The sequence below is a fragment of the Trichoplax adhaerens genome, genomic scaffold (assembly GCF_000150275.1).
Source record: "Trichoplax adhaerens TRIADscaffold_4 genomic scaffold, whole genome shotgun sequence".
NCBI lineage: Eukaryota > Metazoa > Placozoa > Uniplacotomia > Trichoplacea > Trichoplacidae > Trichoplax > Trichoplax adhaerens.
Genome location: NW_002060946.1, coordinates 5576602 through 5592653, shown reverse-complemented (window position 1 = coordinate 5592653; position 16052 = coordinate 5576602). Strand labels below are relative to the sequence as shown.

General features: G+C 32.4%; 2 protein-coding genes across 2 annotated transcripts; both read left to right on the top strand.

Moving 5' to 3' along the window:
* Positions 1 to 2997: 2997 nt before the first annotated feature.
* On the top strand, positions 2998 to 5918 carry TRIADDRAFT_50235 (uncharacterized protein; the record flags this gene model as incomplete). The annotated part of the gene is made up of 14 exons (XM_002112081.1): positions 2998 to 3048; positions 3169 to 3280; positions 3361 to 3423; positions 3499 to 3654; positions 3748 to 3848; positions 3917 to 3963; positions 4082 to 4244; positions 4348 to 4512; positions 4574 to 4722; positions 4805 to 4859; positions 4967 to 5101; positions 5270 to 5491; positions 5590 to 5711; positions 5837 to 5918. 14 exons carry the CDS (start codon positions 2998 to 3000, stop codon positions 5916 to 5918), a joined length of 1623 nt encoding a protein of 540 aa, XP_002112117.1.
* A 3396-nt stretch (positions 5919 to 9314) lies between these two features.
* On the top strand, positions 9315 to 12305 carry TRIADDRAFT_63886 (uncharacterized protein; the record flags this gene model as incomplete). The annotated part of the gene is made up of 5 exons (XM_002112080.1): positions 9315 to 9579; positions 9872 to 9985; positions 10273 to 10398; positions 11553 to 11602; positions 12206 to 12305. 5 exons carry the CDS (start codon positions 9315 to 9317, stop codon positions 12284 to 12286), a joined length of 636 nt encoding a protein of 211 aa, XP_002112116.1. The 3' UTR covers positions 12287 to 12305.
* Positions 12306 to 16052: the final 3747 nt, after the last annotated feature.

Below are 16052 nucleotides of genomic sequence, written 5' to 3'. Positions count from 1 at the left end.
AAATGGGAAGAGGATACACCAAATCGAAGACACAATCGCAATTGGGAACATACACCGCGCTTTAAAGGTTACCAATAGTAGAGTATAATATAATTCAATGAAATGTTAAAAACCATAGTAAAACGGATAATTATCCTTCTATTGATTGACCTTTTATTCATGTAAAATTAACTATACTAAACCGATATAAAATAAGGATGGACAAGTGCTAATGATCATGGATAAGAATGATATGTAACAACAACCATCAGAATGTACTCATACTGTAGTAATTCAACCTGACTTTTATACGTATCTTTGCAGTCAGTATCAATATGTCACATATATTAAAGGAAAAAACTTCCAGTTATACGCTTTATATGCGAAAGAAATTGCTTTGCCTAAAACAATGACATTAAACCAATTGTTCACAACTAAATAACTATTTAGGCGATCGAACTCCTTCTCGTACTGGCTGGGAAGACAGCAATAAAACACCTAAACCCTCTGATTGGGATTTATATTCACCATCTCGTCAAGACAAGACAGATCGACGTGATAATCGTAGCAGGTGATACAAAGATACGAGAGAATAGTTAATCTAGACATTGATTTTGTTATAATTGATCATATTGATACATTGATCTTGGCTGATTATTACCATCGATATAGATACTGTATTTTCATAAATATCATTTTCTCTTATACAATGCTATCATTAGGCGGTATGCTGATGATACTCCTAAGGCTACTCCATCTCATAAATACAATGCATGGGCTAATGATCGCAGAAGCACTGGCGCTACACCAAGATTTTCTACTGGCCTAGCTGGTATGACCCTATTAACAGTTTAGCCGATGTCAACAGTAATATTTATTTTTTAACTGTAAAGAATTCGAGTTACATAATAGTTTCTTAATTTTAACACGACTATTGTACTATAAAATATTACACATCATGTCGATTAATTAAAATTTTTATGACAATAAAAACAACACGACTCAAAATTTAACCAGTCCATTTATCTATTTGTTAAGGTGATACAGATGATTCAAAATTAGATCAAGGCATAACAGAGAAAGGATGGGAAGAAGAACAAAAGGTAACACCGTCGAACTTATATTACCCTATGTTTTACAATTTAGGTTCAAGAGCGTCTTTAACTACATGTTACATTACCATAAGAGTTTGTAACTAAAGTACTTTGATAATCACTGATTAGAAACTCGATCGAGCATGGTATGATATGGATAGCGGTTATGATGAATTAAACAACCCTTTCTCTAACTTATCCGAAGACTATGTTAAAAAGAAGGAAGAAGAAATTACTCGAAAGCATGTCAAGAAAGTATCCGCTCAGCAAAGGCAAATCAATAAGGTAAGGATCATAGCACAAGATTGATCACATTTTGTGTACTATACGCGTATGACATGATTACATGCGTATGTAATTTACTGTACCCTATATAATTATTCTATTAAGGATAATGAAAGATGGGAAACTAATCGGATGTTAACAAGTGGCGTTGTCCAACGTTTAGAACTAGAAGAGAATGAAGAAGATGAATACAAAGCCAAAGTTAACCTTTTAGTTCAGAATATTGTACCACCATTTTTAGATGGTAGAATTGTGTTTACTAAGCAGCCAGAACCGGTATTACCAATCAAAGTACGTTTACTAAGGGATTTTTTAAATTTAAATCAAAATTATTGTATTTTTATACTAAAAGTTGTCATTAATTATTAATTGTTTCATTATTCTGGTATCAATTTAATTTTTGATGTTGTTATTTATGATGCAGGATCCAACGTCTGATATGGCTATCATTTCACGTAAGGGATCTTTAGTAGTCCGACGCTATAGAGAAGAGAAAGAACGAATGAAAGCTCAAAATAAAGACTGGGAATTAGCAGGTACAAAACTCGGAAATTTAATGGGTATTAAAAAGAAAGCAGAAGAGGTATATAATAAGTCATTACATATTGATTCAATCGTCTAGCCTTGCGGTCGAAATGTCTTAAAAAAATTAATTATCATGTCTTCGTAGGATCAACAAGAAGAGGGAGATTATAAGGAAGGTCATAAATTTGCAAAACATATGAATAAAGCCGATGAAGCAAGTAGCGAGTTCGCTAAAACGAAAACTTTAAGAGAACAGCGACAGTATCTACCAATATTTGCTTCTAGAGAACAGGTCTTTATTGAAATGATATCAAAACTAATTAAATAATTACTTGGCTCGTGATGATTGATGATGATCTTTATTTAACCCATTCAATACACAGTTATTAACGATTATCCGCGATAATAATATTATTATTATTGTCGGTGAAACTGGCTCTGGCAAGACAACACAATTAACTCAGGTATGTATATCATTTGATGCATCTTCTCTAGTTTTATAAAATATGTATCAAGACGATAATACAATATATAAATTTATATTAAAATTTATCATTCTATCGCATTTGTAGTATGTACATGAAGATGGATATAGTAAATATGGCATGATTGGATGCACACAACCTCGTCGTGTTGCAGCAATGTCCGTAGCTAAACGTGTTAGTGATGAAATGAATACAAAGTTAGGCGAAGAAGTTGGCTATGCTATCCGATTCGAAGATGTGACCTCTGAGGTTGTAGTGTTAGATGCGTAGAAAGCCTACGTGTTAGTTAATAAAACTGTGAATTAATTACTCTAATAATAGATAGTATTGTTTGTTTCTTCGTATAGAATACAATCATTAAATATATGACCGATGGAATTTTATTGAGAGAATCACTCAGAGAGCCCGATTTAGACAACTATAGCGTAATCATTATGGATGAAGCTCATGAACGATCATTAAATACAGATGTCTTATTCGGCTTACTTCGCGATGTAATATACAGCCATAGTTTTATTACCATCGTTCTTTCAATATAAAAATATACCATTATTTAATTTCATGTATACTATATTTTTCAGATTGCTTGCCGGAGAAGAGACCTGAAATTAATAATTACCTCTGCTACTATGGACGCGACAAAATTTTCGAAATTCTTTGGAAATGTTCCTACCTTTACGGTTAGTTGTTTACAGATTATTAATACACGTTATAGAAGCTTTCAATGTTTGATTTCTATATCGAGTTAGCGTAAAAATTGTTCATTTAATTACTTAATTTCTTATCCTGCCGTTGTGTAGATACCTGGAAGAACATTTCCTGTGGATATATTTTTTAGTAAAACTGCAATTGAAGACTATGTAGATGGAGCTGTTAAACAAGCACTGCAGATTCACTTACAACCTAGTAAAGGTAGGCATTTGAAAATTTTTTATTACAAGGGTGTTGATAATTATAAATCGAATACGATCAATACATTATTCCATTTGTAGGTGATATCTTAATTTTTATGCCTGGACAAGAAGATATTGAAGTTACTTGCGACCTTATTACAGGTAAATACCTTACCGAGTTAGATATTAATACTATCTGCAATTTGAAGATTTGAATTCTGCTGTTGTTTGCTTTAGAGCGCCTTGGTGAGGTAGAAGGAGCACCTCCATTGACTGTCTTGCCTATATATTCCCAACTTCCATCAGACTTGCAAGCTAAAATTTTTCACCGCGCCCCTGATGGTGTCCGAAAATGTGTAGTTGCTACTAACATTGCCGAGACTTCATTAACTGGTATGTGAACACTTAACGAATTAAATCTTGGTATTAGGATCCAATTAGCTCTATATACCATAAAAGAAATTAAAACATACAATTACTCTCTAGTTGATGGAATTATGTACGTAATTGACTGCGGATACTGTAAACTGAAAGTATACAATCCTAAAATTGGTATGGACGCTCTTCAAGTTTTTCCAATTAGCCAAGTAAGGAAATATAGGACTTCTCAAATTGCAATACGGACAATATTCCTTAATATATTATCGTGTATTAGGCAAATGCTAACCAAAGGTCTGGCCGAGCTGGTAGAACTGGGCCTGGGTAAGTAGATTGCAAACAAATTCAGTTCTTAACACTTTTAATTTGTTGGGAGATTTACAATCGTAACTAAAATCTTATTTTAAATCCCTTCATTATTGCCTTGGATTTATCAAATTAGACAATGCTTTCGATTGTATAATGAATCGGCTTACAAGAACGAACTCTTAATAACAAATGTCCCCGAAATACAAAGAACCAACTTGGCAAATGTTGTATTGCTGCTGAAATCATTAGGAGTAAACAATTTGCTTGAGTTTCACTTCATGGATCCGCCGCCACAAGTAACGATAGATTACTCGTTGAATGCATTGATTTCATATTACAGTTAAGATTAATCATTTCTGTACTATTTGAGTAATTATTGCGTTTAAAATCACCTATTAGGATAATATACTTAATTCAATGTATCAGTTGTGGGTTCTTGGCGCCTTAGATAATACTGGTATGCTAACGCCTCTGGGTCGTCAAATGGTTGAGTTTCCTCTTGATCCCGCTCTATCAAAAATGCTTATTGTATCAGTTGATATGGAATGCAGTGCGGAAATTTTGGTATGATACGTGAATTATTTGGATAATGTAACTTCTTAACTTAATAAGACACTTTTTTTAGACAATTGTCTCGATGTTATCCGTGCCAACAATATTCTACCGCCCAAAAGGGAGGGAAGAAGAGAGCGATAGTATTCGTGAAAAATTTTCCGTTCCTGAAAGTGATCATTTAACTTACCTTCACGTTTATCAACAATGGAAAACTAATAAGTAATATAGATTTTCTTTGTGAGAATTTTAGTTAATGCAAGTAGGCTTAGGTTGATATGCTATTGCATCTTTTAACTTTTAGCTATTCATCATCATGGTGTACACAACACTTCCTCCATTTCAAAGCTTTGCGTAAGGTCAGCTCAAAACGATTATCGAATTAAAATTATGAAATGGTGCCTTATAGCTCGATACATATTTTGTCTATATGCTGTGTTAATACTACTACTTTTATATTGCCTAGGTGAGGGAAGTTCGTTCTCAACTTACCGACATTATGCATCAGCAGAACTTGAAGATCGTATCTTGCGGAACTGACTGGGATATCTGTAGAAAATGTATTTGTTCATCATATTTTCACCAAGCTGCAAGACTGAAGGTAAACGATCGTTTAAGAATAAGAAAGTATTCCACGGTTGTTAGCTGATAATAAAGATGTACTAAGAGTATTTATATAGTTAAGACAACTAATTACTATCAGTGCTGTAATTAAAATATGTATAAAATTAACAGCATTCTTGATCAATGTCTGTCAATGAATCTCTAGGGTATTGGTGAATATGTAAATATGAGAACCGGCATGCCATGCAATTTACATCCGACAAGTTCCTTATATGGTATGGGATTTACGCCCGACTATATTGTATATCATGAACTGGTTATGACAACAAAAGAGTACATGCAATGTGTAACTTCAGTAGAAGGGGAGTGGTTAGCTGAATTAGGGCCCATGTTCTATACTATTAAAGAGACGACAAAAGACGCTCAGGTTCGCTTCAATGAAGTTGCATTAATTTTAAGCGCTATAAATATTTTTCTTTCACTGTATCGTATGTCTGATTTTGTTAAATGCAATTATTTGTACAGTCAAGGCGTAAGAAAGCACTAGAACAGCAAAGTGTCATGGAATCTGAAATGGAAGCTGCAGCAGAATTACTCAAGAGTAGAAAGGAAAAGGAAAATGTCACAACAAGAATCGACGCTAAAAAGTAAGCTATACTGTCGAATTATTTTCCTCGCTAAATTTTAACTAAATATTTTTATTTGATGACTGTTGTTAGAGTTCTGTATTTAGCATTGTAAGTTTATAAAGTAATCCTTATTCTATCACTAGAAATAGAATAGAAACACCTGGTAAGTTTACTGGCAAGGATGCACCAACACCACGTAGGACCCCACGTCAGTTTGGTTTATAAGCCTCTGTTACGTGTATATATAGTATTCAATTTTACTAGTTAATTTAATGTCTGATAAGCTCACTCTGGGCATTGAAGTAGGTCATGAAAAAAATTCTATTTGAAAAGTAATCTGAAATTATGCAAGGCTTAGTAAAGTACTCGTGTAATATTTATTGTGGCTTTCGTTGCATATAATGATTTTCATGAAACATCATGCAATTGTAGTTTGACAGAATTTCTGTTATTTATGATTTTAATCGTATGTAAACCATTGATTCTGTAATACGATGTATATTATGCTATCACACCCGGGCTACCATAAATTGCAACGATTGACATGATCTACATTTATAATTTTAAAACTTTAATGTAAATAGGGTTTACGTACAACCTGTATTATAATGTTTTCTCGTATTTTTTTGTTTATTAGACTGTCCTCATCAAGGCGTGATGAGTGTAAAATTACAATATCACTACTAGTTATGCAATTATACAGCATCCTTAGAAGGGTGAATAAATTTTGCATTAAAACGTTTTTAGTTTTGAAAATTCACTCTGCAGCTGCGCTGTGTAGGTTCTTTATTGTTTACTTAATCCATTTGATTTAAAATGTGTTGCAAGTACGAAGATTGCAAAGCACTGTAGTGTAATAACTATATAATCAACAACCTAAATGAGGCCTTTTTTCTAAGTGAAGATCATACCGTAATTGATCTGCTTAATCTAAAGGTAAACTGCCGATTAATATTAAGAAAATCAAAACGATTTCTTATAAACTAGTAAATTATACATAATCGAATTGTTCATATATTTTTCTAGATATAGGATTAAATGATAATGATCGTGCTTTAACAGGGCAATATTCAGACTGTCAGCTACTGCATGTTCAGTATTGATTGCATATTAACAAATGATTCGTTATAAAGATTAATCAATATTAAATAATTAAAAGAGAATAAAGATAATCTCCCACATACACGTAAATTATAGCTAATCGGGTTATGCTGTACTTGATACAGTATATCTGTAGATAGGATAACATTATAATGACTGATTTTTTCAACAGAAAATACTCTAATAAAACAGTCTGTTCGCTTTTGATCTTGTCAGTCATGTATTCCAGATAATTAATTCGTATATTACACGATATTTAGTATATAATCCTGCATACATCTAGATCAGATAAACAAAATAAAAATCGGTCCTCACCCTTAGGTGGATGTCGTCATTTAAACGATGTTAAAACATTTTTTTTCAACAATGATCGACGATTGGTGTTGGATTTACGAAATCACACTAGGGGTTTGGATATTCCCCATCAAGATAGAATGGATCATAATATCAACAGTTTTGTTATTAACGTCATCATTTACATCGCAATTGTAATGTACTTCGTCACAAGTCAATCATCCTTGTTTAAAACTCCGTCAGAACCATTTTAACCGCCTGGAGTTGCTCTTAAATTAACAAATTATTCCTATCTATTACTTACATGATTCCTTGCATAAACTAACGTCTTTTATCGCGTCAAGACGGCCCCCATACTATCTCTATCTGCCTATATAATAGTTGAAAGTAGATGTAGGAAAAGTGGAATATTTGTAAATTATGATCTATATCCACTAATAGCATGATATTGATATTTTCATTACATCGTCTAAGCTATCGAAGATTAGAGCTATGAAAATTAAGTAAAATCAATGCTGTAAAGTATAGAGATACGAGTCTAATAAGTTATTTATCAAGATCATGTCTAGCATATTTAAGCTGTTTATTTATCCTACGATAATTCAATTATACAGAATATTAGAAAAAAAGGCTGTTGTAGCTATATCAATACCAATAATTTCTTAGAAAACGTTTATAGGAGTGCCTTTATTTTAATGAATGAATCTATTTTGATCAAGGGTTCAAGGAGATTGAATCTTTAATAAACTCTTCATTTATCCATTCAGAAATCTTTGAGTTTACCTTACCTAATTTTAATCAAAATATATTATTGAAAACACCCAATCATAAGTATATCAATACTAACAGTTTCTTCGAAAAGGACTTGTAGCTAGCTATGAGTATGCCTTTCAGCTATTAAATTTATCTTGATGAAGGTAAAGGCTAACGGAATTTGGATCTTTTATTAAACTCTTAGTATAATCATTTAGTATTGGAGTTTGTGATATTTCAATTGAAGCAGAATGTTGGAAGCTGTTGAAGTTCTACTACTTTTCTAGAAGACTAATTATTGCTCATATAATAAGGGTACTTTCATCACAACAAATGGATCTACTTTTGATCTGAGGTATAGGTGAAGCAAATTGCGACTATTTATTTACCCGTACTGTGAATATACCTACAAGGTAGTTTTTGGGGGATATGATCGATCGGATTAACATGTATTATTGAAAAGAACTAAATTGTCCATATTCACTTTAACATGGTAGCTATTCTCTGCTAACGTATAAATTGCAAAAATCTGTTTTAGCTCTCTCAAATTAGAAAAGTATTTATTGCTCTACAGTAGGAGTACTTTCATCATAATAATATAAATTTAAGTAGCTTGAGTAGTATCGATGGGATGAATTTTATCCAACTGTGGAAAGTCCAAATTCACTCTAATACAAATGATCTTTCTTTACTACAGGCTAAGTTGGAAAGGGTTGTTATTCATTCCCTCGACGAGAAGGGCGTTTATTGCTTATACAGTAGAAGTACTTTCATCATAATAATGAATGTGTTTTATTTTGGAGTATAAGTTAAACTAATTAAAATCATTGATTAGCCAGTACTACCAGTATACTTAGAAGGCGATTTTGGGATAGTAACGATTCGATACATTATTGCAATGGAAGAAATTCAAATCAAGTTTACTTAATAACATTGCCATATTCTGCCCACTTTCTACCTTATTTTATGTATAGAAAATTTTGTACCGTCCATTGCCAGGATAGGTATATTTCAAGTAAGTTATGGCGGTTTATCCGTAAGTTAAATTTTTCTGAAACAATAAACCTTTCTTGTTTTTCTGTTGATCTTATCGAATTGATTGTATATTTGTATAAGTTATTTATGCAGTAATAAAAACAACGTCGATCTGAGTTAGCGTGGCCGACTGAACGTCGAATTGTATCCTATTTATTTGGTATACTATCCAGGTTAACTTCAGCGTGCTTGTACTAGCCATTACCTCATTTGTAAAGATTGTTTTATTTCTATTACTGTTCCGCAAATTGGAACCGTTTTTCCTCAAGATTTAATCTGTCCTTTATTAGATTTTATAAGAAATAATTTTGACCGATTGCAGAAATAATTGCTCTGTACTCGTCTATTTCCTGTCCAAGAAATTTAAATCCTATTTTAGCCGGTTACTATTTCTATCTTGCCACGTCATCAGTCCAAAAGAAGAAGAAATCATTCATTATGTCTTCGGAAAAAAGTGAAGAAACCACCGAGAAAAAATCTTGGCAGATTCGAAAGAAACATATCATCATTGCTATTATTGCATTAATCGTCTTCTACATTGGTTATAAATTTTATCCAGTCAAAGGCACAGATGTCATTCGTAAGATTAGTAAGAATAAGAAAAAGGTTTGTGGCAGTGCCAAAGGTGAGAATCAAATGTATTGGAAAAAGTGGCTGAATGACCCAAATAAAGTTGAGATTGGCGATGTTTTCAGGCCATGCCGTAAGTTTCATTTGTTAGACATGTTATTATTATATGTATAAGTTACAGTATTCCTACAGAGAATCAAACTAGCTAAGGAATAATATCCCTTTAAGAAATGAAAAAGGGAACAGGAAGGAATTATCAACATAAATCATCATTGATTATACAGAATTTCATCATTTTTTAAGTCTCCATAGCTATTTCAATCGCGTTGCAGATTAATAATTTCATCATTTAAAGTTGATCTAACTTTTCGCAATATCTAATTGACTATAACTAAATGGCTTCATATTGAATTTATCTGGTCTAGCATCCAGCAATCAGGAGGTCATTTGTGACCGAGAGATATTGGGTAAAATTGCCCTTGTAGTGGATCAAGAAACTGAAAGATTAAATGTAACCTATAGAGCTAAAACCGAACTAGGTAGGAATATATAGACCATACTGTCGCCATAAGAAGAAGCAAAGCTGTCATAGAGAGAATAAATAAATTAATTACCATACTTTAGAATACTGCTGCGAAGAAAAGATATTAGTACTATATTTCCCGTTAGGTTACCTTGTTAAAGCAAGATGAAATATCCGTTGAATATTGTAATAAAAAAGCTTTAGTTCTACCGCCTTTCACTTTGGATTCTTTAGCTCATAATTATTATCATTCTAGTTTTTAAAACTGTTATTTGACATTTGATTATTCTGTCTGTATCATAGAGTATGATATCACGAAAGCCGGTATCCACTTAAAAGTTACCATCGATGGCCTGTCTGCTGTTGATAAACAGCTAGAAATGTGTAAGATGTCCAATTTAACTCATATTTCCTGTCCTGTCCGAAAAGGTAATTTAGCTGCAGCGATGATATTATTTCCAGACTAATTTTACAGCTTTCTAGTATTAGCGGTAGTTGTTTCTAGGCATCTTTCAATCAAAATAAATATAGTACTCAGAGTTTTTAATATAAATGGAAAGAATCAGTGAGGTTAGCGTTATTTCTTGGCCTCTCAAAGTCAAAATAAATATACTACCTAAGATTTGAAAGTTAATTAAAATGACTTCTCTTCAAATATCAGGCAGTAACTTTTCTAGTGCCATCGTGAGTCATACCCATAATTAAGCTTCCATAACGATAGTCTATCTTCCATTGCATAAATCTATTGATCTATCATCTAGTTATACTATATAGATTGCATTTTACAGGATATATTTTCGAATGGTCTATGTTAAAATTTCAAAATAAAAAAGATCATCAGGAAAGAATTTCTTTAATAGTGATTTGAGAGAGAAAATCGTGAAATTTTAGTTTTCGAATGTATTTTTATGTTGGCTAATCGTGCTATAGAAAGTTAAAAATGGCATTTCTGTCCACAAGTGTCTACTAAAAGTAGCCAATAGTGATGGTTTTATTGCATTCATAATAGCAAGATTCTATTTTTTTAAAGACTGCTTTCAATGCCTTACAGTAGAGAGTTTGAAAGCGCAAATCTATCTGTGAACACCTGCTAGAAATAGATAGTAGCAATAGCTTCGTCATTACTTTCAGATAATTATTTCATTTTATTTTAAGCAGCTCAAATAGAGCAACTAAATAATGTTTTAGTGCTTTTTGAGACTGATGTATAAAAAATTTTATTGCTACTTTCAAGATGATTACTTATCTCAAGGATAGCCATCATTGTAAAATTTAATAATCATGGCTGATATTGTATTGAATCTATTTTAGCGCAGTAATACGAATACGAGCTATCCTTCCGTTTTTTTTAATAATTATATATAATCAACCAATAAGATCGACTGAAAATAGTATTTCGTTTAAGTAGAGTCCATGTGAAAATAATTTGTTTTAACGAGAACGAGATGGAGTCCAATATATTATATTGTAAAGGAGAGAATATCGAATTACAAGTTCTATTTTATAAGTTTAGGCAATAGTCTAGGAGAAGAACGGTATTTGTTTAGCGTATCTAATATTTTCTATTATACATGAATTTTTAGGACTACTAAAACTTCACGATAGCTTTGCTTTGCCAAAACTTCTTATGAAAGTAAGTAAAAGAGCTTAATGGATGAATTTATATCCTTCTTAATTATACGTTTAACTGAATATACAGACAAGATTTAACTCACTGTAATCTGAATATGACGAAAACAATATCGTAGCAAATAAACTTAGCAATAAGTATAGCTGATCTTCTCGAAGCTGATAATCATTGAAGATTTTATGGCTTGTAAGAACTTCTCTACAATATATTTAGCTTGTAAATGATATAGAATATCTTTTTAGCTCAAAGTAAATCCTCTACTCTAGAACATCGCCATTCTATCCAAACGCACCACTTCACTGATTATATTTATTACATACGCATAGCCTTGCCGATTGCTTGTAATAGCGTATACATTGCCAAAATAACCATCTATTTGCAGCTGATGATATACTGTGTTCGATAGTAATTTAGTTGTAATCTTTAAAACAAAAAATTTTCTAAAAATCTCTACCATTAATTAAATTATGATGTGACTTTACTTTTTCGAGATGGAAACCGCTGATACCTCCCATTTTGATAGATCATTCTCAAATTATTTGCTTCCACACTTAAGATACGGACTACAGTTAGGATCCAGTGCTAATAGATCTTAACTTTCATTAGGGATCATATTCCGCGGAAGCCAGATTAACAAACCAGCATGGAGATGACATCGCTTGTCTTAATGTCCAATTCGATATCTAGTTCGATTTGCTCAGTCATATTAATTTTTATTGGAAATATATTGGTACTATCCTAGTTTGTATTAATTTTATGAGTAAATCGTTTAACGATTCGTATAGATCTTGATGATCTTCCAGTGTTAACTTGGCTACCTACAGCTGTCTAGCATAAGTTTATTCGTACATTTTTAAGTTCCAATGGCTATCCTATTCTAAATTTTGGTGTACCTTACATTTTTCGGGAGACCTTAACATTCGGTGGAATGACAATTGTTGATACTCAATGTATCTATAGAACTACGGTTTTTCATGTTCCATCTATTATTTTAGTGTATATGCCAAAGGATAAGGAAGGTTCACGATGATGTATGCCGCCCGCTTATCTTTTGCTAATGTTATAACATTTAAAGTAATCTCGTTGCAATGCTAATGATATTTGTCTTAGTACTTGTGTTAAGTAAGTTTAACCTTCTAGAAGGCTACTGATCAAACAAGCATTTGATAAGCTAGATGACCAAATATCCAAGATCTATTATGGTCTAAAGATTTATTACTGTTAAACGGAAAATATAATGTAATAAATCAAATATAAAATCTTCAAAAGGATTGTTATGATTGTCTATTATCTCACCTATTATTATAATTATTTACCGTAGGCAAGATTTGATAAAATGAAATACATGTTTAGTACTATCGAATACAAATTGACGTATGGAGGCAGTAATCAGTGATTATTTACATAACATCTCGCGTAATTTTATCTCGTATGATTTAGTTAAAATCTAATGTAAATGAACCCTACTATAGGTAATTTACAACAATATCTTGGGATTAAGTTACTTATTTAGTATATTATGTTTAGATATCTTTTGCTGGTTAAGAAGGCATGATCTTTGCAGAAAAATAAGTACAATTTGAAAAAGATTGAATGATATCAATTGAAATCACGGGATAGAATTTAACGGAAGATTATTATACTCTCTGAAAAAGGATTTTAGTATCTTAACGTAATCAGACCTTGGATATAAAAAATAAATTTTCAGTGGATGACATGATCTTACACTATAGACCATGACAGCATACATTTCGATTTAAACATATTTTTCTCAATTATGAGTTATCATCTTCTACATTAATATACAATAAAAAGTTTCAAATGGGAAAAAATTGATCTTGCTGTTCAATTTTAAGATTAATGACCAGGTCGATACTTCAAAAGCATAGAGAACTAATGTAATCATTCTAGACAATGCTTCGTAAACAATTTTATATTGTCGTAGTTTATATAATTTCTGCTAGTGCATATCGAGATAATTATAGAACAATGAATTTCTTAGCTTTGATCATCCAAGTAGGATTAATAGTCGTATATATATAATCAAGAAGTAGTTCAATTTACAACACTTTACTGAAGCGGTCTGGAAGCGCAGTAAGAACCGCCAAATAACAATTGTTGAAGCAGTAATAACACTTTCGAAGTGGTAATATAGTAATTCATTACAGATAGATTTTGAAGCCAAAAAAGGGTGCCTTGTTTAACTTACTATTAATAAGACAAACCCTGTAAGTAAACCACTGTCTAAGGAATATAACGAGTTTGATTCAACGTCTGCTTTTTGCAACTAATTTTACGAGTGCCGACTATACTCGTACCCGTATGTGGATTACATTCATAATAAGCGTTGCCCTTGTAAAACTATCAAATAATTCTTTATTTTCTTGCCACTCTATTTGTTGATAAAGAGGTAAAAGATGAAATAAACGGCCAGCAGTAATACAAATAGTCCACCAACAACAGCAAACAAGGCCTGATTATAACAGAGTGAAAAGCATGGTTAACCGCGGAGATCAAAGATTTACTTCAGCACGCAAGGCACTTTTAAACTTTAGTAACTTTATCTCAACGCTGAAATTTTAAATAGATACCAAGATTTGATTGCAGAACTAAATACAGCAGTAAGCATCGCTCATTATTGCTTTGCTTAATCTTAAAATTGAGCTTTTAATTTGTTGACAAAATCGATCGAAATGGAAGGCATTGAGAACTCTACTATGGTTCTAAAATACAAGTAATTTATCATAATTCAACTTATTTTGGTTCTGATCTAAAGGTAGTGTGATGGTGGCATTTAGAAGTAGGAAAATATCGATGGATTTATGCAATATAAAGTATGGAATGCATTACTACCAAATAAGTATGTGGTAGGGCACTGTAATTCTAAGATGAGTCATGGTGTATTGCATATGTAGCATTAGAAGATCATAAGCTAATAATTGTAATTACTTAAATTAGTTTTACAGGTAGGAACTACTTTCTTTGTAGTCCCCGTTGCAGGTTATATTGTAAAAGCATTGAATTGCACAGCATATACGTTGAACAAGTACATCAATTATGATCTCAAATTTAGATGGTGTACTCACTTGAATGCCATTGGAAGATCGGCGAGCCTGAGCTTTTTCTCTGGTAGCTAACGTATTTCTTTTATTTCTTCCTTTAAATTCTTGCTCACCTAATAAACCAGTATTGAGGTATTCAATTTAGCCTTTATTATTAAAATCGAAAATCGAAAATCGAAAGCAATTTGCTAGTGATTGTCGAAATTATATGAATACCACCGTAACTAGTTTCTAACATATATTGGTAGGCTAGTCACAAAAATCTATCGTATCTGCTAGTTTAACGGCAGCATGATTTCTGAGATACTCCTAGTTTGCAGATTTGTATAATTTTATTCGTCATGATAGCAGATAAAGTACCAAATGTTTGCATGTTACAGTTTCTTAAGAATATACGTACGACTATTATGCAATTCGAATATGTTTTTAAGTGCATTTATGAGTATACATATATACTGAATTAATTATGCAGGATATACAACTTGAGAGCAGCTATATCAAGTAAAGTGTACGCATACTTGAAATTAAAGTGCAATAAATACTGATCATTTCGAATGATTCCTCTATCAGGGACTTGTATCATAGAAGTTTCTGTCTCTATCATGGAATAGGTACAGCTTGCATAGCTGTATTTTAAGCACAGCCAAGCGCCTTTCGTTATGGTTCAAATATCGATTTCATAGTACAGTATATGATTTTTACATTGCACGTAACATATACAAATCCAACAGTGTTGTTATGCTTCATCATTCAGACAGTAATATCCAATTCTCCAAATTAATAATGCCTGAAGAGTCTACTCCATATCCGTACTGTACTACATAAGTGCAGTCATAAGAAGATGCAGCTTGCAAGATGTCTATCACTACAATGGCAGAATCATAGTGTGTCAATTAAATAACAATAATGGAATTTCAGGTACCGCAATATGAATGGCCGCAATCACATTACAGTACTTTAGCACTGTCTGCTGTCTCAAAATCGGGGGGAAAGGGGTGTACGAGTAGTAATATTCAAGTTGCTATTAAAAACTTCCTGCTGCAGAAACATGCAGAAGAAAGCTTTTGCCAGATTGACTACAGTGCTGTGATCATCATTAGGGGCACCTCCCATTCCAGGATAATTTGGTCTATAACTTTTGTAATCGTACGTTTACTGTGACGAAACTGTGACATGGCATAACTCAATTCATCATCACCCATGCACAACTGTTCCATTTAGTCTTCAATTCAGTATGATAGTCTGACAGTCCAATTTCGACACCCCCCTACTAAAATTTCGCATTGATCGCTATTCATGAATTGCCGTCTATATCGATCTACAATTTAAAGGTCGAAAGTGAAACAAGACCTAGGCGATGAGTGCTACCAAGTATGGCTAGAGTCTTATAT